Source organism: Populus euphratica, unplaced genomic scaffold (genome assembly GCF_000495115.2).
Source record: "Populus euphratica unplaced genomic scaffold, PopEup_1.0 scaffold475.1, whole genome shotgun sequence".
Classification (NCBI taxonomy): domain Eukaryota; kingdom Viridiplantae; phylum Streptophyta; class Magnoliopsida; order Malpighiales; family Salicaceae; genus Populus; species Populus euphratica.
This window is the reverse complement of record NW_011500195.1, coordinates 92,750-113,929: the sequence shown is the minus strand read 5'-3', so window position 1 is coordinate 113,929 and position 21,180 is coordinate 92,750. Positions and strand designations below refer to the sequence as shown.

Below are 21,180 nucleotides of genomic sequence, written 5' to 3'. Positions count from 1 at the left end.
TTATTTTAATATATTTTCAAGTGAAAAAACTTTTAAAAACAACAACTTCCACACTATCAAATATTTTTTTCATACTATTTTTATTTTATACTGTATTTCAATAACTTTTATTATAATTTTCATTAATTTTCATTTGATTTTTTTTAAAATAAAATCAATATTCATGTATTTGAAATTGTATAATGTGTTTGGAACGGAGTTTCTCAATTTTAATTTTTTAATTTTAAATTATTTTTTTATATTTTTAGATTTTTTTGATATATAAATATAAAAATATTTTTTAAAAAATAAAAAAAATATTATTTTATTATATTTCTAAATAAAAAATATTTCAGAAAGGTAATCATCATACTCTTAAATACCATTTTTTTTAATGCTATACAGTATGGACTGAACCAAAAATGAATCGAAATATCTGATTGTTCGCCATCCATCATGTTATACCGATTAAAATATGATTTTTTTATAAAATTGGTGAAATATATTCAGAATTAATTAACCGTATCTATTATAGATATTGTACTTTAGGATAAAATATAGGAGAGTGTTGTACACGCGCCTTCATTAGCTTGGAGGCGTAACTTCTAATATACTGTTGTTTTGGGTCCCAGGAAACAACAATAAATTAAGCGAATGTTCGAGAAATGGGCTGGTGAGCACAGTCTAATGCATCGGGCGGGTGGTTTAATCCATTATTATTATTTTATATTCTTTTTTTTCTTTTTTTTTTTTCTGTCAAATTTGGATGTATGAATCCACTAAGTGATGGCTCTCTTTAACTAAAATTTTGTTTTTGATCAATTTAATAAGTACTGATGTTATTTAAGTAGCTATTAATATTTTGACTTGCCAATTTTATCCTTTGCATGAATATTGTGAGTGTGCTAGGGTTTTGAGAGAATAATATAAGTAATTCCATGGGCTTGGCAATGCTTTAGTGTTTTTTTTTTATATATTGATGTAAAAAATATAAATAAAAAATAATATAATGATTTTTTAAAAAAAAATACCTTACACCATAATACCAAATACATTAGATAAATAGGGATTATTGAATTTTATATTACGAGATAAAATCTTAGGATATTCAAAAATTTTAAGGGCACATTATCCTACCATTTTTATAAAGAGTTTTTTTTTTTTTTCTTGTTGTTAGGAATGTTACCATCTCTTGAATTATGAAAACAATCACTATAACTAAAGGCAAAAAAGAAAGAAAGATGTGCTTAGTTATAAGTTGATTAAAAAAAAAAAACCCTCTAGCATTATTAATCTACAGTAGCTTTTGTAATTATTTAAAAAAAGGACAAAATGATAATTTAAAAAGTATACAAAAATGGAAAAATCCATCTTTAATTCCACCTCTCAACATCCAAAGAGGGTAAAGATAAGATGTCAAGGGAGCAAAATCATTGACCCTACAAACTAATAATTAGCATTATAAATATTAATACATCATAGCTCCCAAACGTGAAACCAATAAACAATATGGATCATACCTTATTAAATGATGCCACAACTTTATGTTCCCATAAAATGGACAGCTTTTATTAACCCTAGACAGCATTTTTCTCCAAAATGACAAGGAAAATTCTTCATTAGCTCATTAATCCAATGGTATATGTATAAATAAAATAATATTTTCTACAATTAACTCTTTTTTTTATCAATATTCTCATAATTATGATATAATTAATATAACCATTCCAATTTTATTAAGGGTAAAATAAAGTTATTGAAATTGATTTAAAAAATATTTTCATTTGATTTAAATGACGGACACAACTTTATATTAAAGATGGTTTCACTATATTATTAATTTACATTATGTTAATGAAATCATATCATTAAATCTATACACACAATAATTCAACGAATTGATTTATAAATAAAACAATATATTGACATGCTTTTCACTAATGATTTAAGATTTGTTTGTCTTTTTTAGTAAAAATCTGAAAAGGAATTGTTTCTTATTTTAGCTAAGGGCAATTCCGTCAACAGATAATAACACGATATTTCGAAGTTGTCGTTTAGCTAACCTCTTAATACTTTAATTTCAGGCGATGATATGATAGAGAGGCTTGAGGTTATTTCCTCACACACGCCCCGCCATAAACCTCTTTACAATTCCCACCGTCCATTGACCAGGGAAGACTTCCGGCGACAGAGAAAAGTCATCCTTGAAGAGATACAAAGTGGGCTATTTTTACTAAATTGATATCTTTGATGGTTAGTAGAGGAAGAGAGAAATAAAGGGCGTGTTTGTTTTCAAGGAAAACGAGAGAAAATGAATGGAAATTGTAATGGAAGAGGAGGGATAGGATGTGTTGAGAGTGAATATATAAGAAGGCACCATACACATGATGATCTTGCTGACCATCAGTGTAGTTCTGCTCTTGTCAAGCACATCAAAGCTCCAGTTCAACTTGTAAAGTTTCTATCTTTTTTCCCCTTTAACTATTCTATATTTGTGTATATGTGTTGTATGTATTGATATGTATGTGTGTGTTTCCTTTCTGGATTTTGGTTTCTGGGCTTTCTTTATGTTGTTCAATGGTTTGATTTCAGGTGTGTTTTGTTTGTGAAGATTCTGCAAGTTTGGATTCTTTGATTGGTCCTGATCCATGTTTTATGTTTCTTTTTCTGTTTTAGATGGTTGTGTATGGACCACGGAGTTGTTTTCCTCATTTTGGTGTGTTTGATTAACCAACCTCTTCGTTTGACCTCTGTTTGGTTGCTGAGAAAAGTCAGGAAAAGAGGAGAGACATACGTATTCAATTTTTTGGATGTGTGAATGTAATTTTTACAGTTCAATGTGACATCTTTTCGTCTGGAATGTGCAAGCATTGGTCTTCTGTTTTTGGTCCCCTTTCAAGGCAAAGATGCAAAGAGTGAAAATGAGTTGTTCAAACTGAAACACTCGTTTCTTGATTAAATTCAGTTGTTTTTTCTTTTTTAGTTTCCCTTTTGCGTTAGGATTTCTTATGGTCTTTGTCAGGTACAGCTATGACTTTCGCCATTCTTTTCTAAACTGTACTGTTTAGACTCTTGAAAAATCTTGAAACTGCTGAGCCAAAAGTTTGAGTTTTGTTCAATAGAAAAGTGCTCAAGTTTGAATTATACGAAACAAGGTGGTCCAGTACAATTGAACTAATTGCAGGTATTCTTTTAATTTTTTTAATTGGGACGAATAGCTTGGGAAGTGCCACGGATTTCTTTTTCATGCACTGTTCTTACCAGCCAACTGGATGGTTTGTATTAGAGAATCCTTTTTGAAAAGAATATGCAGGTTTAAAGGGGAATCAATAGTGAGTAAATCTGTGGGAACGATTTGTCCTTCAATAATGTCTCGGTTTCTATTCTCTTTGGAATTTGATTGTTAACGAATTTCCTTCACTTGTTTTTTCTTGGTTTGCGTAATCATTTCTGAAATATTTCTTTGATTCCAATAGGTTTGGTCATTGGTGAGAAGATTTGATCAACCACAGAAGTACAAGCCTTTCATCAGCAGGTGTGTTGTACTGGGAAATCTTGAGATTGGGAGTCTTAGAGAAGTAGATGTTAGGTCAGGGCTTCCTGCCACCACAAGTACTGAAAGATTGGAACTTCTCGATGATGATGAGCATATCCTCAGCATCAGGATAGTTGGTGGGGATCACAGACTTAAGGTATGGAATCCGTTCTTTCTTTTCTTTTTTTCTTGATATACAAGTATGATCTCTATTTCCTGTGAATTTGTTTTAGCTTCCTGAAAACTGCAAATTTTGTGCACCTTCTGCCGTGTGATCTGCAATTCTTGAGTACATATATTGAGTTTGTAGGGAAGTCGATTTGTTTACCCTTCAAAATTTTCAAAACGGCCATGTAATTGAAATTCAGTCTCTGTGGTTGAAATGTTTTGAAGTTATACTCATGAATTTTTCCACTTGAATGGAATCCAATAACGTAACTAGTTTTGGATTTCCTTGCCATTGTTTGCTTACAAGTCATAAAGACTTTAGTTTAATTGTCTAGAAAAATTATCATTTTTCGTTGGAGGGTAGTTGCAATTGAGTGAATATTCAAAGCCTTAAGGTCCGTGTTCACTGTTCTCTTTCTTGACTCTTGATTTCTAAGTTCTCTCATTTCTTTTCTTGTCAACCCAAACGAACCCAACCTGGTTTTACTTTCTTCTTTGCCCCAGAACTATTCTTCAATCATTTCCCTCCATCCAGAGATCATTGATGGACGACCAGGGACTCTGGTGATTGAATCTTTTGTGGTGGATGTGCCTGATGGGAACACGAAGGATGAAACATGCTACTTTGTTGAAGCTTTAATCAAGTGCAATCTCAAATCACTAGCCGATGTCTCAGAGCACCTTGCAGTGCAGGACCGAACCGAGCCCATTAATTGTATGTAAAAAAATTCCAGACAAGAGATGTGGTGGAGGCTACAGTTGTGAAGGATGAAGCTACCGGGGCTTTTGTATATAGGAGGCTCAAGAGACCGACTGGCAGCAGTAGTACTTTCTTCCATCTTCCAGACACTCTTGCGCTCTTTTTCCTTGTAGTTGTTATGCTGTCTATTCCTTTTTAAATTGTGTGCTGGACATCTTCAGTAGCTAAAGAACCACACTCTTATAAGTTTCTCATGCTTGTGAATTAAAAGGCAAAGGAAGGATTATGTTTTCATTCTATGATATCGAGGGGTTTTGGCGGCGGTGGCATAATTTATGGTTGTATAAATTTATGCTGTAAAGAGTTGGCTTTTTGTGTTTTGGTTTTTACCTTGTGTTTGGGTGCAAAATCCAGTAGAAGTGTGGTAAAGTGAACATCAAGAACAGCTGAATCTTAAGATGGAAAGGGTGTCATGTCCTTCAGGCTTTGTCCTGGTATTTTCTATTACAGTTTATAGGCATTGTTACAGCAAATCATATTCCTTTTTGTATCCATGTATTGTTTAGTGACGCTAGTGTTGATGAAGCCTTCGAGGGAAAATCTGGGGAATGGTCGGAAAGTAGATAGTATTAGTTGCTTGCCTGCATCTCGCAGCAGGTCTGGACTCAAATCTTTTTATCAGCACTGAAAGAAAATATAGGCATTAACAAAGACCTAAAACACATCGGGAAAACACTATAAACAATGCTTTCACTATTTTACTCCGCATTTCAAAATTAAAAATCAATGGCTTGAGTATCATTTGTGGATTGAAACAATGTTTTTACTGATTTGCTTCTTATTCCAAAAATCAATGGCCTAAGCAATGAGAGTAGTATTGATATCTCAATGGAAGCCACTGGTCATTGTCAAGCTGGTTGGGATAAATTGGTTGTTTTAACTCTTATGCATAGGAAATTACTCATTTAATCTTGGCTGGCCAAAAAAAATAAAATATAAAGGGCTTTTTAGTTCTTTTCTTTGTTTTAGCTAAATAAATTTACTTCATTGCTCTTTGAATTAAAAAAAAAGAAAGCTGTGGTTTAGCTATGTTTTTATCTTTTCATAATAGTTTTTATGTAATTCTCATGCTATATCAAAGAGTAGATGGTTACTTCATAAGCATAAAAATTAATTTTTTAAAAATAAAGTTAGCATATGAACAATGTTTGTTAGTTTTAGATAATACGTGCATCATCATTTAATAGTTGAATATCAACTTTCAGGGCGATAACAGAATCATCAAGACGACTTCTCCACTCCTAGACAATAAGTGTGCTTGAAGCGTCATCAATTTGGTGTTAATGATCTTTTTTTCCGTTCTCTCTTAATTAATTTTGGTGTTGACCCTCTACATTTTTAAGACAACTCTTTAATTTGTTTTTTTTTTAATTTGGTTTATTTTCTTTTGATTATTATTTATTTTATTTAAAATAATTAGAAATTTTGATTTTTTTACAATTTCACCCCCTTTTGATTTTTTAGATATCAAATTTGATCTAAATTCTTTCTATTGCTTTCTTTTTATTTGTGATAATTTTTAAAATTTATTTATTTATTACAATTTCATCAAATTTTATCCTTATTTATTTTTTTTCTTTAAAATTTTAAATTGATATTTTTTTTTCAAATCCATCCCTTAACATTAAATCAACTAGGTGTTGAGCTTTTTTTATTGAATCTAAATATAGGATTTAAATTGATATTTATTTTTCAAATTCATTTTTTAACATATTTAATATATTAACCCGAGATTAAAATATTCATTTGAGTTAGCTTGGTTTTTTTAAAAAAACCTTTTTTTAAAATTTTTATCTTGCTCTAAGCTCATTTTTATATAAAGATCATATGACCCGTTGTTTTAAAAATTGGACTGGCTTAGCAAATTAATTCACACCCTTTTTCATTTAATTTTTATTTAATTGGAGATGTGACCATTTTTTTCTGTAAGAATTTTCAATGATTTTTGAAATCACATGAGTTGCCATAGATTTTTTTTGTTCTTTATTTTTTTTTAAATTAAATTAAATTAATTAGTTATATATAAATATTAAATATTCACTTTATAATATTTTATTTGGTTTGTTTTCTGAATCACTTTCTAACAACATGTGTAATTTAATTAGTTGGCAAATCCATTCAAGCTTTTTTTTCATTCAATATTTATTTAATTAAAGATTGAGTTCTATTTTTTTTGCTTTTATGTGATTTTATAATAATTTTGAAAATGATATATGTTATCTTAGAGTTTTATTTTATCTTTATCGAATTTAATTTTTTTAATTAAATTATATAAATTGATTGAATATACTTTATAGTATTTTATTTAATTTACTTTCCGAGTTAATGCTCTAGTGCATTTGGTGTTTTTCAACTACTTGAGTCTTAGATTATTCTTACTTATATAAAAGCATTAAGCATTATTTGTATATATTTTTTTTGTGCTAGGAAAGAGTTGGTCTAGCATGTGGTGCAACGCAGACCTCCTACCCAGTTTTACATTATTTAAAAAAAAAAAATTGAAAATCAAAATAATGATAAATGCATTTAATAAAATAAATAAAAAATTATATCTATTAATAAATGTTAAGAAGTTTGTGACACTAATCAAAGAGTGTGCCGGCTCAAAGATAGATATTAAGATACTCGTTCGTGCAAAGAGCTCTTCCATTTTTGCTAATTATATAGCAATAAAATTGTTTCTTCTATGAAAAGTTAGTATTTCAACTCTTTTGAAAAAAAAGAGAGGAAAAAACAGGGGCAAGAATCTCATCAGAAAAGAATGTTTAATAAAATAATATTTTATACATAATTTTATTTATTGAATTATAATTAACTTTAATTAAACTTGAAGAAACAAATTAGGAAGAGTTGTATAAAAAAAATGTTTGCTAATATAAACAAATCTTCATAAGAAAATAAATTAGAGCCAAATGATATTTAATGAATTTTTTTTGAAAAGTAATTTTAGTTATTTTATTTAAATAAATTTGAATAAATGTTTTTTTAAATAAAAACATTAAAAAAGAAGTATGGAAGTCTAATAGACCCATAGTTAATTGTAATTTTTTTTTTTTGTTAAAATGGTGAATTATATGTCGCTGTCAAATATTTTTTTTATAAATAATTAGATGACTAAAGACGTAAGCTTCAGGTATAATGGTGTAAATCTCAATAATAATAATAAAAAAAAACCAATAAATATGAGGAAAATTTCTATAATTAATGGTATAAACCTCCTGTTTTATTTTGCAAACCCTGTAAATCCAAAAAGATAATAATTGGAGGAAAAGGGTACAATGGTAATTGACGGAATAAATAAATCTAGGCGCTGAATGTTTTAGGTGTTAGCGTATGAGTCTAAATTTAACTCAATAAACACTAACCAGAGAGAGAATTTGGAGATCTGGTTTGATAGAGTGAGGGTTCATCGAAAAGGATGAGGCTAAGCAGCAAGCCCCTGTTGAAACGAGCAGGAGAAGGAATCAGCAAAACACTATCTGAAATTCTTGTCTGCCCAATCTCCAAACAGCCGTTAAGGTATTGCAAAGAAACAAATTCTCTCTTCAGTGATTCTATTGCTGTCTCTTTTCCTATAAAAGATGGAATTCCTTGTTTGGTTCCAAGAGACGGCAAGGTAATCGAAACTGTTGATGACCCAAAATCTTGATCCTGTTGTTTTTTCATCTGCTGCTAAGAATGACATTTTATTACTAGGTTAAGTCAGAGAAAATCAGTGTCTTTTTCTCATATTTTGCGAGCTTTCTTGTCATTTAGGACTGTTGTGTTTCGTCTTTCGCTTTTGGTAGTTTAATCTCAGAATTATTCTGTATTGATTAACCAGTTTTAGCCATGAAACTGAGATTGAGATCTGTGCAATCTAAAGAAATTGTGAAAATGGAAGTGCCCGCTTCGTGTATTTTACAGCAACTAAAGGACAACCCCTCTCGAGCAATATTTTTCCGCAGGCTCATATTTGTCTCTTAATAGAAAGGATGAGTTCAACGCATCTTCGCCAGAGGTTCTTTGCAATCTCTTGGAATTACGTTTGGTGACCTTGTTTATTTCTCTGTCAATCCCATTGCTGTGTTTAGGTTCTAGTTCCTCTGTAAGAGAACAGGCTCGAGGTCATCGAGGTAATGTACAAGAGCCTACGCCTGATCAATTGACGAGTTTTCCAGAGTCTGAAGTTTTTGGTTTTAATAAGCTCGAAAACCAAGATTTGTTTGCACGTGGGCATGCTGGTGTTCATGCCAATGATGCCAATTCTCAAGAAACTAAATCTGAAATTTCTCTAGATATGCTTGTGCAAGGACAGAATGGTGAGCGCATGAGATTGGAGGATCCGATACGAGTGATGCAGTTACTGGAAGACATAGATCTCTAGATTCGAAAGCTCCGAGTGGAGAAACCTTAGAAACACTAGAATTGACCAGTGTAGAAGCTATGGATATTGATACTGGTTCTGCAGATGTTGGCGGCAAGAGGTTCTCTGAACTGTATTTCATGAGGAAGCTATTGGTGAAAGAAATGGATGATGATGGTTACAGTTACAAGTTCCTGGACATTGCAGTCCATGCTGTTTTTATAGAATCTGGTTTTAGTGGGACCAATTCTATATCTTGGACACAAGTGGATGGATTTTGTCTTCCAGAAGAGCAAACTTCTAATAATTTGGTAATGTCACTTTGTTACACGCTTCCAGAACTTTTGGGTTATAAAAACATGTTTGAAACGATTGTTTTGATGTTCCAAAGCTTAGGGCATTGGATCTGAGCTATATCGTGCATGTTTGGATATATATATATATATATATAAAGTTGCGCCAACTATAGATTTTGTGTGGACAGATGGAAAGAATGATGGGATGAATTGAAATGATAGGTCATACATGTTGTATCTTGAAAATGAAAATTGAGTTGTGGAAAATCTTGAAGGATGGCCTTGTTTAGCCTTATTGATAGATATTTGTAAGAAGGTTGGTCAGGTTCTTCTGCCATGCTTGATGCGCCTCCCAACAGAGCTGAAGCTCAAGATTTTAGAGTCACTAGCTGCCATTGATATTGCAAAAATGGAATGTGTTTCTTCAGAGATGCAATGCTTGTCTTCAAACAATGATCTATGGCAGCAGAAATTTGTGGAGGAGTTTGGAGATGGGACAGGATCGCTGGGAACTGTCAATTGGAAAGAGCAGTTTGCTTCATACTGGGAGAATAAGAAGAAGCGGAAGAGGGATGTTAATGCCATGGGAAGATTATCATCAAGTTCCGCCCTTTCTCTTCCCAACCAGGAGACCCTCAGTTTTCCTTCATTTATAGGTGGTGATCATGGCCCTCTGCCAGTGCTTGGTGTTCCTCCACCCAATGGTCGTCCTGGTCAAGGATTTCCTCGATTTCGTTGAAATTTTGCTCGAAGAGTAATGCTGCTAAAGCGGGACTTGCAGCAGGAGAAGCACAATCCCTGGGAGCTTCAGGAGAGACATCGGAAGTGGATACCTCATCTTTTTAAAGAAATGTTTTGTCTATTTGTTTCTGCATAAATTTAATGTGAAGTATGAAATATAAACTCGATGCGAATTTCAGAATATAAATTAATTTTGCTTCATGAGTCCCCCTACTTTGAAAAATTAAGAGGCAATTAATTGAAATCATGTTGGCTGCAGTGATGGGCGCTGATAATTGAAATTACACCGGCCATATGAGTGGGGGTTACTTTGAAAAATTTAGCCGGCTATGATGGCAGTAAATATTAATTAAAATTAAGCTAGTAATAATGGCTAAGGTTATTAATTGAAATTAAGCCGGCCACCATGACGATGGCTATTATGTAAAAATTAAACTGGTCGCAACGGAGGGGGTTGTTGCACGACAATTAAGTCGAGTTTGGGGCTAAATAATGCCTTGTAGCATGAGATTACGAGTAATGAAACAAATCAATGAATTTGATTGATGTAAAACACAAACTACAATTATCTAAACTGTTCGATAAGTTTATGGCTGCTTTTATGGCTGACATGAGCACAGGCCTCGAGAAATGAAGTAGATCAATGAATACATGGTTATCATAAAATATGTATTATGAATATTGAAATAAATTGAGTAAATGAATGTGGTGATCTTAAAACAAAAACCATGATTATGGAACTGGTTAATGAACCTCGTAACCAAGTTAAGTGTATGAAGTTTGGTGAATAAATAAGGTTACTTTAAGGCATAAGCCATGAATAAGGAAATTAATTAATGAATTTAGAAGTTGAATTAAAACACTAGTGAATTTATAATTTCATTAAAGCATATGATGTGGAATTAATAGATTTCTAACTGGGTTAAAGCATGAACTAAAATTATTAGAATGAACTAATGAATATTATTAACATTAAGCACGAGCTATAATCATCAAAACAAATTAATAAATACATAAATGATATTAACTCTGAGTTAGGAGTATCGGATGCAAGCATACTTATTATATTTTTTTATATTATAAGTATATTTCATTTATCATAATAGTTATAATATCGTATTTCAGACATATGATATCATATTTCAGATATTTATAATTATTTCATTATTAGGAAGAATATTTATAAATTTATCTAGGTTATGTAAATAATCTTATTATATATACTTAAGTAAAAATACTCTAAGATATGTAAGGAAAAAGAATAAATAACTTTCACTTAATTTGAAGATGTTTGTGTGTGTGTTCAAGAAAATATTGTGATATCGCTATAAAGTATATTGTATATAATTGTGCATTATAGATGGAGGATAGTGAGCTTTAGACCATCCTTAAATTGATAATTACGACCAAAAATATTTTGGGGGTAGGGTCTTTGTATAAAAAAAGCTCTGTTTATTAAAAAAACTTAGATGAATTTATACTAATATGACCATTTGAATTATCTTAAAAAATTTTGGGTTGTTACAAAAGAATACTTCAATAATTTTTTTTATTGAATAATATTCATTAACAATAAAATTAATTTTTTTCCATGTCTGAAATCTAATCAACCAACACTTTCTCTCTCTCTCCCCTTTTCTATTTTTGGTTCCATCTTTTTTCTTTATCTAGCTGGGAAACTAAAATGAAAAGAAAATAATATTCTAAACCAAAATGCAAAAACCTCATTAAATAGGGATTAAAAATAAAAAAAATATTTTAAAAAAAACCTCTGAGCCAAAAAGCAAAAAAATTGCCTTGGCTACAAAATTAAAAATAGAGTATGGAAATTTTCCAATATCAATTTTGTTCCTCGTAGTTTTAATTATGTTTAATCAAGAAAATTAAATTAAATTTTATCAAATCAAGTACTTATTTAATGCTTCAATATTTTTTTTTAATATCGTGAAAACCCATATGAAAACAAACTATAGAGCCTGATTCCAAGTAAACTAAATTTGGAAGCATCACATTGGAAAAAATAAAAAAGAGGCTGCCTATGATGTGTAAACAGTGCACGGCTCAACATCATAGCAGTCGAGAGGGGCAGTCCGGCGACAATTTCCTCGTCAAAACACATAAAATGGATAGTGAACAGCAAGGAGTTCAGCGGTCTTGGCAAAAATCATGCGCCCGAAATGGTAAAAGGGGTGGAGCACTAAAGATTAAGTTCAAAAAATACCATAAAGCTTGCCCCCCCTGCCTATAACATCAAATATTGTATGTTCAAAATTCTTGGGTAAACGTTCAAATAATACGTGTAAGAAAACAGTACATGATCTATCACTGTCTGCTGTCTGTCAGGTTGAGGGTGTACGGAAAGAATTTCTATCGCACATCGTAGTACGAAACAAGAAGGCGGAGAATTGAGAGGGATTGTATAAATAATCACCTGTACTGCTTTAAATATACTGTACAGAATCTCCCCCATGGTCGATTAGATTACATGATTATCAAGCCAATACAAGCTCCCCTTCTTCTTGCGCCGCTTCTTGTTGCTCGGGTTGCCGTCCTTCCCGGTAGGGAAGAAGAATGCGCTTTATTTCTTCTGCACTAAGTGTTTCATACTCTATAAGAGAGTTTGCTAGTGCATGTAATGCCATCTCGTGCTGCAAATAATAAAAAAAAAATGTCAGTGAATGCTAGAATTTGCTATACAGAACTTCAAAAGGTTACTTTAGTCTCTATTCAAGCACTAAAGTCACACAAAAGCTATTTCTTCAAAATCATCAAAACTAGTTAAGCTTGCAAGAGTCTTCAAGATACGACAGGACAACTTGAATAGAAGGTTCAGCATAAGAATGGCCAGTCACTCAAGGGATCTAATTCTAGTAAACTAGAAAGTTAACTATCAGCAACGAATCTCATGTGGTGAGGGTGTGAGGGTACATCAGAACAACAGCAGAAAGATTTTAACTGCTGACAGTTTCATAACTCTCCACCATATGATAATGTTCAAAAGGAACTCTTTCCAAAACAATTCTAGGTGAAGGAGCTGGACAGAGAATATTAGGGGCGTTTGAAGTCTCTTGTCTTAGCTCCACTAACATAACGTGCCCGGTGCACATTTTACCAAGGGAAAAAACAACAAAAAGTAATGCCTGATAGTGGTTGATGCGTCCTCATAAACAATACTGAATCATATGAACAAACCTTCTTTAGCAAGGCTTTCACACGATCATATGCTTCTTTTAGGAGTTTCATGACCTACAGAAAGGACCAAACAAATCACAATCATTCCAAAACCATGACCAGGGATTCACAAGAAAAAATTCCATAAACAAGACCATGCATTCAAAAACATACTTCAGCATCAACACGTGACTGCAATTCTGAACTTGGTCTTTCTTTAATATGTATTGGTCCAATTGCATCGCTCATCCCACAATTTGATACCTTAGAAAGATGAAGATAGCATTAGACTGCATTTTGTGTCAATTGATTGAATCCAACTTAGATGTAACCAATTTACTCATTGTGGTTTGGGAGCTCTATAAACCAAAGGAAATGCAACCCTAGCATACAAACACATACCATATACTGTGCAAGCTCTGTAGCTGTGTGAAGATCACTACTTGCTCCGGTAGTGACATGGTCCTGACCAAATATGAGCTCTTCCGCAACTCTTCCTCCCATACAAACATCAAGCCGAGCTAATAACTGCTTTTTGCTAATTGATGTCTCATCACTTGAAGGAAGCTGGGTGACCATTCCTAAAGCAGACCCACGGGGCATTATAGTTGCCTTGTGAATTGGGTGTGCGCACTCAGTATTGAAAGCTACAATAGCATGGCCACTCTCATGATATGCTGTTAACTGGAAACACGTGTAATAGAATAGCAATTAACAGTGATGAATCTAACTGGATGTTTCCAAGTAAGCTGAACTGCTGAAGACTTTATGCATGGCATGCAGAGATCTCGTTTGCTTGCAATATATGATAATAAATTAATAATAAACCCCCTCCCCAAGTCTGTACAGACTTAAAATGGAACTAGAACGAGACAAGATAGTTCAAGCTTAGGCCAATAGATTAAGCACTAAAAAGATGGGTTCCAAGAATATGTAGCAAAATGTCAACCATGCAAGGAAATCATCCAAACCTACTACTATAGAGATTGCCTATTGACTGATTTATACTTACCTTCTTTGACTCTTCAGAAATGAACATTGTTTTGCGCTCAGTACCCATAAGTATCCTGTCTTTTGCAAACTCCAATTGTGCCGCAGTTAACTTCTCAGCCCCTTCTACAGCAGCTTTAATAGCGGCAATGTTCACTAAGTTTGCGAGATCTGATTGCAAAACAAGAAGCAATGGAAAAATTTGTTGGTTGAATTGAATAAACTTCTGCCAGAAAACAAAATATGCAGCTTCAATAAAATGAACCACCAGCTCCATTGAAGCCTGGTGTGCCACGAGCAATTGTTTTAACATCTACATCATCAGCCATAGGCTTATCTTCCAGGTAGAGCTCCAAAATCTCTTGTCGGCCTTTAGCATCAGGATTTGGAACAACAATCTAAAAAGAGTTCTTGTCAGTCATATCACCAAAGATATTAATTCATATAAAAAATAGATGACATATAAGCACATAGACAGACACTCTGGATTTGTCCAATCATTCATGTATTTATTTGAGCGAAACCATTTATGGAAACTCATCCTTAAACTCTATAACCTAGAAAGTAGAATTTACAAGTAGAACCACAAGTTTGATGATTCAGTAAAACATATTCACCTTATAACACAATGTCATTTTAACTTTCAAAGCGCCAAGAAATAATAGAGAATAATATAACATACATGCCGGTCAAATCTACCAGGCCTAGTCAAAGCTGGATCAAGAATATCAGGCAAGTTTGTTGCAGCCATCAATATTATTCCCTGCAGAGGAAAAATTAACATGGTTAGAAAGGTGGCAGTGAAGAGACACATTATATTACAAGCTTATCTATAGATACCTCATTTTGTTCAAAACCATCCATTTCAACAAGTAGTTGATGCAATGTCTTCTTTGTATGGCCTTCCCATTGTTTCCTTGTTGACCCAACAGCGTCAATTTCATCAATAAAAATGATACAAGGAGCCTACAAAATGAAAAATGGTGTTAATCATACAATAAAAAGGAAAAGCACAGCATTAAGGCATCACTATACAGCTCAGATTTCACAAAGTTTCAATCATGGATGTAATTAAAGTCGAGGTATAGATGATTCTCTTAGAAACTAACATATTCCTAATGAATTATAGACTCTTCTTTTTTTTTCTTTTTTTTTAGCATTATACAGCTAGCTATAAATTTCATTAAACCAAAGCAGACAATTTGTATATTTCTATATTCCTATAGATTATTCACAGTTAGCTGACAAGCAGACAGGGAAAAGGATAACACCAATTTTTATACACATTCTTTGTGCACAGATCTCCAATATCATAACAAGAACTCCTTTATTTCAAGAAAATGCCCTGAGAGTTGTCTGTGCCTGTTGAAGACCCATTTTGTACGTCTAGGAAATCATGAAAACATAAAAGAAACATAATGCAATGTCATGTACAGAAGTGCATATTTGTTCAGCCAAAAGAGAAGAAGTCCTACAAATGGCTGCCTAGATGATTTTAAAATTTTCTCTCTGCTTTTGTTTGTTTCTCCCCTACTGGACTGCCAAAAAACATCACAGAACAACAAACCTTTTTCTTAGCTGCTTGAAATAAGGATCTTACACGCCGAGCACCAACTCCAACAAACCTGCAGTACAAAAAGTAAGATGAGACTCTTTTTTTTTTTAATATGAGAATGCTGAAGGATGGGATTACTCCTTAAAGCAAGCTTAATCTTATTAGAAGATGGAGTTTCAATAGCAAAAATACGAGAATTAGACATCCTTCCAAAAGGTGAAAAGAAACAACAATCTAGTTCAAAGTAACAAAGCACTCCAATCCCATTGTATATCCATCCACTAGAGAGGTACCAAAAAGACTATCCAATCCCCCAACAACTGCTTCAATATGAAGATCATCAGAAAACCTTGCACCCATCTCCATCCAAATGTACGAAGATATTGCAGTAACAGCACATTTCCTAAAATCTTGTAATCTATATACCTTCTCAAACCCACAAAAGACACCAACAAAAATTGTTAAACCCTCATCCAGATCATGCAAAACACCCTAACAAATGCAAACAATCTTTGCCACAATCCAGCAGCCTTCCTGTCCAAGAAACCATCCATACTTGATACAATTGTTCCATTTAAAACGTTGCCAGAATGCTGTGGCCACTTTATTGTTGGATCAGCCATTAGGTGCTCCAGGAGAATCAAAGTACCATGATGGCATGGCAGTTTACCCCAATATCATCACTCAATTTTATGCATTAAAAAGCAGACTCTGCAGCTTCCCTGCAGCCTTTACTCGTAAATACATGGCCGAATCATTGTCACTTCATCCTCTACACCAGCAACTTCTTCTGCAACTTAACATGTTGAAGCTGCAGCTTTTCTCAAAAATACAAGCCAAATCACTTCTTTCTTGTTCTTTCCACCAGCAATTTCTTCAGCGCTTCACTGACTGCTACCAAGCACAACCAAGTGAAAGAACCAACTCATCTCTAGCTGTTTCTAGACATGCATCAGCTACTCAAACATCATAGAGTGCTACTCAACAGACAACAGTCGGTGAACATGGCAGGGTCATCTCACCAGCACCCTACTGCATCTTTTCTTAATTCTTGCTGCCAAGTACGATAGCTATCATATTCTCCACTTCTACCAGAAATTAATCAGCAGTAAAAAATTTAAATTTGTTCTTCCACTTAAAAAATTTACCATTGATAATTGGAGCATAAAAGAACTTGGCTACATTGTTTTCCCAAAGAAAAAACAGCATTGGCATAAGATACTATGTAAATTCTCTTTTTAATATTACAAGTAAATGAGGTAATCTATATAAGGTAAAAGATGACTCACATTTCCTCAAATTCAGATCCCGCTCTATAGAAAAAAGGCACTCCAGCTTCTCCAGCAATGGCCTTGAGTTTCAAGATTATACAATTATCAGAAGAAGTACAAGAATATAAGCATAGATGACTAGTACTCGAGACCATAAATTCAAAAAAGGATGAGCATCCAATAGGACATTTTGTAAACTACAATCTTGAACATAGGAAATGACAAGGTTGATTTGTTCCAGCGAGCATCCAAAAGAATCTATACTTTCTCTCAACACGTCATTTTGATATTTATGATCAAATGACACAAGGGTTGCTATTTATTCATCACAAGCTTCAAAGATAGAAGCTCAATAACAGAAAATAAAAGCGGTCAACAGCTAAAGACAAAGTATCAAGTATCAAAGGACAAGAAATGCACAAGTCAAAAACCCATCTTAAAAATATACAAGTAAAAGTTACCTTGGCAAGCAATGTTTTTCCTGTACCAGGGGCTCCAGTCAAAAGAATTCCCTGCATTGGAATGTTGTTAAACTCATGTTTTCAGAAACAAGCTAGCATAAATAAAAGCAGGAATTCAAGTTACGAAGTAAAACGTCTCTGGTAATGAGTTTTTTACAGATAGAGAAAAGTACAACAAGAAAAGATACGGTAATGAGTTTTTTACAGATAGAGAAAAGGACAACAAGAAGACAAGATAATAGTAATTTATTTCTCCCATGTACAGAAATGAGTGTGAATGCTGAATAGAAACAGAAAGGTAAATGATTGAACTTATTCATGACAATTGGAACACAAAACCTATCATTCTAGGCCAATATATGAACTATGACTAGTATATTCCACGCTATAGGGTTCATACAAAGTACATGAAACCACACGGTACATATGATAACAAAAAATATTTTGCACAAACCTTTGGCAACTTCCCACCAAGGCGAGTAAATTTCGTTGGGTTTTTTAGATACTCCACTACTTCCTCAAGCTCTTGTTTTGCATCGTCACAACCTTTAACATCCTTAAAGGTTTTAACATTCTGCAAATAAAATTTAAGACCAACCATTATATGTTAAACACAAGAGTGATATACAATAAATGAATATGGCTTTCCAAGATATAATTTCTCCAATCAAGTAAGTGTTGGTCTGCGAAATTCTCCAATCAAGTAAGTGTTGGTCTGCGATAAAAGTTTCACCACTAAACCAAAGTTCCTATTTTTCTTCCCTACTATTCCAGCTTGATGCATCTAATCTTGCTTTATCTCCCTTGCTAAGAGACACAGGAACAGGAACACATCCAACAAGTTAAACAAATTCTATTGATCTACTATCCACCCCTTAAAGATATACAAAAAAAAGAAGAAGCTATCGTGTAACTGAAGGTAGCAGGATTCTAAAAAACACCCTCAAATACTTCAAGCACAAAATGTTCAAAACTCACTTTCTCTGGCATAACTTCTTTATTCAGCTCTTTTGGAGTATAAGAAGAACTTGAGCCAACTCCAGAAGCTCCTATTCCACCCAGACTCCCTATATACTTTTGAAGCGCAGCAGCACCCATTATCCTGAAAAATGAATTCCGTATCCGAAAGGTAGAGAAATAGAGATGGGAATGGTGAAACAAAGTGCACAGAGGAAATGCAAGACCTCGTACCAAACTAATCCAACTGCAACAGTGAACAAGATAGTGGATATAAGCTCTTGAGCAAACCGTGACTTGTTGGATACTTTTGGATCAACCTGCCAAAAACCAACAGGAAAATAAGAAAGAAAAACAACAAGTTATTCACATTTATCTTCTAAACTCAAAAGCAGAAAGTATTAAACCACCTTGCTCCATATACAAGGTTGCCAGCACAATCATTTTTACAGTTAACTCTTACCATCACCACATGCAATGGCTGCTTTTCAGATATGCCAGGGTTCATAAATTGCTTATCTGTGTCCCCTGATGCACGCTGCTTCAATTCTTGCAACTACAGATTAAACATTAATCGATCAAATATAGTGCAGAAAACTGCAGCATCAAACATCTCATATCCAACTAATGGAACGACAAACAAACATGTGCTTTAATCTACCAAAGCAGGAAGACTGGAAGGCTTTCCAGATTGTTCATCAGGAAGATAATCTGCAATAGAATTAGTAACCACAAGAGCTCTAAGATACTCAGCAACTCCTTTGCTATCCACTGCATGGTCTCTTTGTTCAAACCTCTTAATCACAGACTCAGGACTGCCAAAAAAACAAAATTAAAAAAAATCAGCAAATCAAAGACAGACAATCAAATTCACTTTTCATACCTATTTTTCAACAATCACACAAACACTAAACTAAAAACAGAAGGCTTAAAATTTAACAAGAAAGGGCCTAACATGTTCCTTAATCAATTTCTAAGAATCCAAAAAGAAGAAAGTATATTTAACCAAAAAAGTACTCTTAAAACTTTAAACAAACAGCCCATAAAATTCATTTCTTCTATAAATTTCTCATAAACCATACAGATAAAATTCGAAACCCCAGAGAAAAAAAAAAAACCAGTAATTTTAATTAAACCATACAGATAAAATTCGAAACCCCAGAGGAAAAAAAACCCAGTAATTTTAATTGTGAATTAACCAATTTCTCATTCACCGAGCAAATAACATAGCAAAGTCGAAAATATAACAAACACCACAAAGTTCAATTCCTTTACCAATTTCTCAGAAACCAAACATATTAAAGCTCATAACTTCAACAAAAACCAATCAAATTCATTTCCTTTATCAATCTCCCGTAAAACAAACAGAAACCAAAGCTGAAAACTTTAACTTCAAATCACCAAACCAAAACAAACCCACACAAAATTATCAAAGTCTAAGGCCAAACCTGTGCTTATTAAGCTCAACTAAAAGAGCAGTCTGTTTTTCAGCATCTTTAGGATGGGCTTCAGCTTCAGCAATCAATTTCTCTAATTTCTTCTCTTGTTTCCAAAATGGCCACCAACTAAAACTAAACCAATTAGAAGAATAAGAACCCATTAACATGAACAATTTCTGAAACCCATTTTTTATTTTAGTCCATAACCCCATTAAAAACACCGCCACTCTTATTCTCCCATTACTATCATAAACCCCACCACCACCTTCTTTCTCCTCCGCTAAGTTACCTCCCTGCCCTTCCTCCTCCTGCTTTCCACTCTCATTGCTCTCCACTACATCCACCACCTCTAGTGTTTTATCGGAATTTGAAATCGGAGGGACTGTTTCCGAAACAGGGTCAGCATTGTCAGGGTGCAATGTACAAGGTATTAAGAAAGGGCGGAGTCGGAGGTATAAAGAAGGAGAAGATGGGGTTTTAGAGAGAGAAAGAGAGGAGTTGATGGGGTGGTGAAAGCTGCGTCGTTTTGAAGGAGAATAGAGAGAGAATGAAGGTCTGCAAAGAAGGGTAGCTTGTAAAGTGATAGCCATTGTTGTTGATAACGATGAAACTTTTAGGGTTTATGAATAAATCTATATCAAAGAAAAAAAATATGGGTTCCCTCTCTATGGTTTTGAAGAGAGAGGGGGAAGTTTTGAGAACCACAAAGGAAAGGAAAGGAAGGAAAGTTATCTTATCTCTGAGCTTGGAATTGGATTTTGACTGAAATTGACGCCGTCTTTTTGTGTGACTGCAATCTTTTCTACTTTTACTTATGATTAGTTTGGTCTCTTTTTTCACTTTGGGTTGACCTTGGACGTTGGAACTCAAACTATCTCCAGGGATCAGGGATGAATTTTTTTTTTTACCCCCTCTAATTATATCACATCAATTTTGCATTGCCATTTTTTCCCATGATTTGCTTTTTTGGAGGTCAAATTTGTTTAATGTGAAAATCATGTAAGAGCATTTATTTAATTTTTTTAAATTAAAAACATTTTGAAAAATTGATCACAACTCTAAAACAAACACACTCTTTAATTCTTCTGCGCATAATATTCAAGTCATTAGAGTAATTTGTTGTCACTGTTTGATATTAGAGCTAGACTATGGCCTCTCCAATCCCACTGTTAAAATTAATTTTTTTAATGTAAAAAAGTTAATGTTTTTTTAATTGAAAAGAATTAGTCATGTCTTTTTAAAAAAAACTTGAAAAACAAAAACCTCAAATCGAAACTAAGGAAGCACCATAATTTGTTTAATCATGTTCAATTATTTTAATCCACCCACTAATCTATCCTTTAAACCCTAATTTCTTATCGGTCTGGTGTTCTGTCCACAAAACACGTTTCTGCAGATGGTTGGTTTTTCACTCTTTTCAGATTTTCAGTTTAGTTCTGTGCTTAAAATGTTTCTTGCATTTTATCAGGTACTCATGTCCATCTTGGGCCCAAAATCTTTACAGACAGTTCT

General features: G+C 33.3%; 2 protein-coding genes, 1 long non-coding RNA gene and 1 pseudogene across 4 annotated transcripts; 3 read left to right on the top strand and 1 right to left on the bottom strand.

The window, feature by feature from the left end:
* Window positions 1–2,070: 2,070 nt before the first annotated feature.
* Window positions 2,071–4,709, top strand: LOC105111769 (abscisic acid receptor PYL8-like). 2 transcript variants are annotated; one of them, XM_011007220.1, is made up of 4 exons: window positions 2,364–2,431; window positions 2,656–3,311; window positions 3,456–3,671; window positions 4,187–4,709. In XM_011007220.1, exons 2-4 carry the CDS (start codon window positions 3,252–3,254, stop codon window positions 4,403–4,405), a joined length of 495 nt encoding a protein of 164 aa, XP_011005522.1. In that variant the 5' UTR covers window positions 2,364–2,431; window positions 2,656–3,251; the 3' UTR covers window positions 4,406–4,709. The 2 variants fall into 2 exon arrangements, with proteins under 2 accessions (XP_011005521.1, XP_011005522.1); XM_011007219.1 differs by lacking the exon at window positions 2,656–3,311 and having other exon boundaries at window positions 2,071–2,431.
* Window positions 4,710–7,758: 3,049 nt separating this feature from the next.
* On the top strand, window positions 7,759–10,027 carry LOC105111768 (F-box protein SKIP22-like; annotated as a pseudogene).
* A 1,975-nt stretch (window positions 10,028–12,002) lies between these two features.
* Window positions 12,003–20,404, bottom strand: LOC105111767 (ATP-dependent zinc metalloprotease FTSH 11, chloroplastic/mitochondrial-like). Its single transcript, XM_011007218.1, has 17 exons — window positions 19,678–20,404; window positions 18,891–19,044; window positions 18,693–18,785; window positions 18,464–18,549; window positions 18,251–18,374; window positions 17,727–17,846; window positions 17,273–17,323; window positions 16,830–16,891; window positions 15,553–15,610; window positions 14,826–14,951; window positions 14,668–14,748; window positions 14,254–14,383; window positions 14,008–14,156; window positions 13,398–13,679; window positions 13,170–13,259; window positions 13,017–13,070; window positions 12,003–12,472 (listed from the first exon to the last, which is right to left on the bottom strand). Exons 1-17 carry the CDS (start codon window positions 20,256–20,258, stop codon window positions 12,317–12,319), a joined length of 2,397 nt encoding a protein of 798 aa, XP_011005520.1. The 5' UTR covers window positions 20,259–20,404; the 3' UTR covers window positions 12,003–12,316.
* Window positions 17,853–18,179, top strand: LOC105111766 (uncharacterized). Its single transcript, XR_839653.1, has 2 exons — window positions 17,853–17,947; window positions 17,981–18,179. It is a non-coding gene; the product is annotated as an uncharacterized LOC105111766 (long non-coding RNA).
* Window positions 20,405–21,180: the final 776 nt, after the last annotated feature.

Excerpts from the sequence above, each read along its gene's own strand:
- LOC105111769 (XM_011007219.1), top strand. The coding sequence starts at position 2,291 with ATGAATGGAAATTGTAATGGAAGAGGAGGGATAGGATGTGTTGAGAGT. Across the intron at positions 2,432-3,455 it reads TCAAAGCTCCAGTTCAACTT|GTTTGGTCATTGGTGAGAAG; the intron begins GTAAAGTTTCTA and ends TGATTCCAATAG. Across the intron at positions 3,672-4,186 it reads GTGGGGATCACAGACTTAAG|AACTATTCTTCAATCATTTC; the intron begins GTATGGAATCCG and ends TCTTTGCCCCAG.
- LOC105111767 (XM_011007218.1), bottom strand. The coding sequence starts at position 20,258 with ATGGCTATCACTTTACAAGCTACCCTTCTTTGCAGACCTTCATTCTCT. Across the intron at positions 18,550-18,692 it reads AGCCATTGCATGTGGTGATG|GTTGATCCAAAAGTATCCAA; the intron begins GTAAGAGTTAAC and ends GGTTTTTGGCAG. Across the intron at positions 14,384-14,667 it reads CTGGTAGATTTGACCGGCAT|ATTGTTGTTCCAAATCCTGA; the intron begins GTATGTTATATT and ends AACTCTTTTTAG.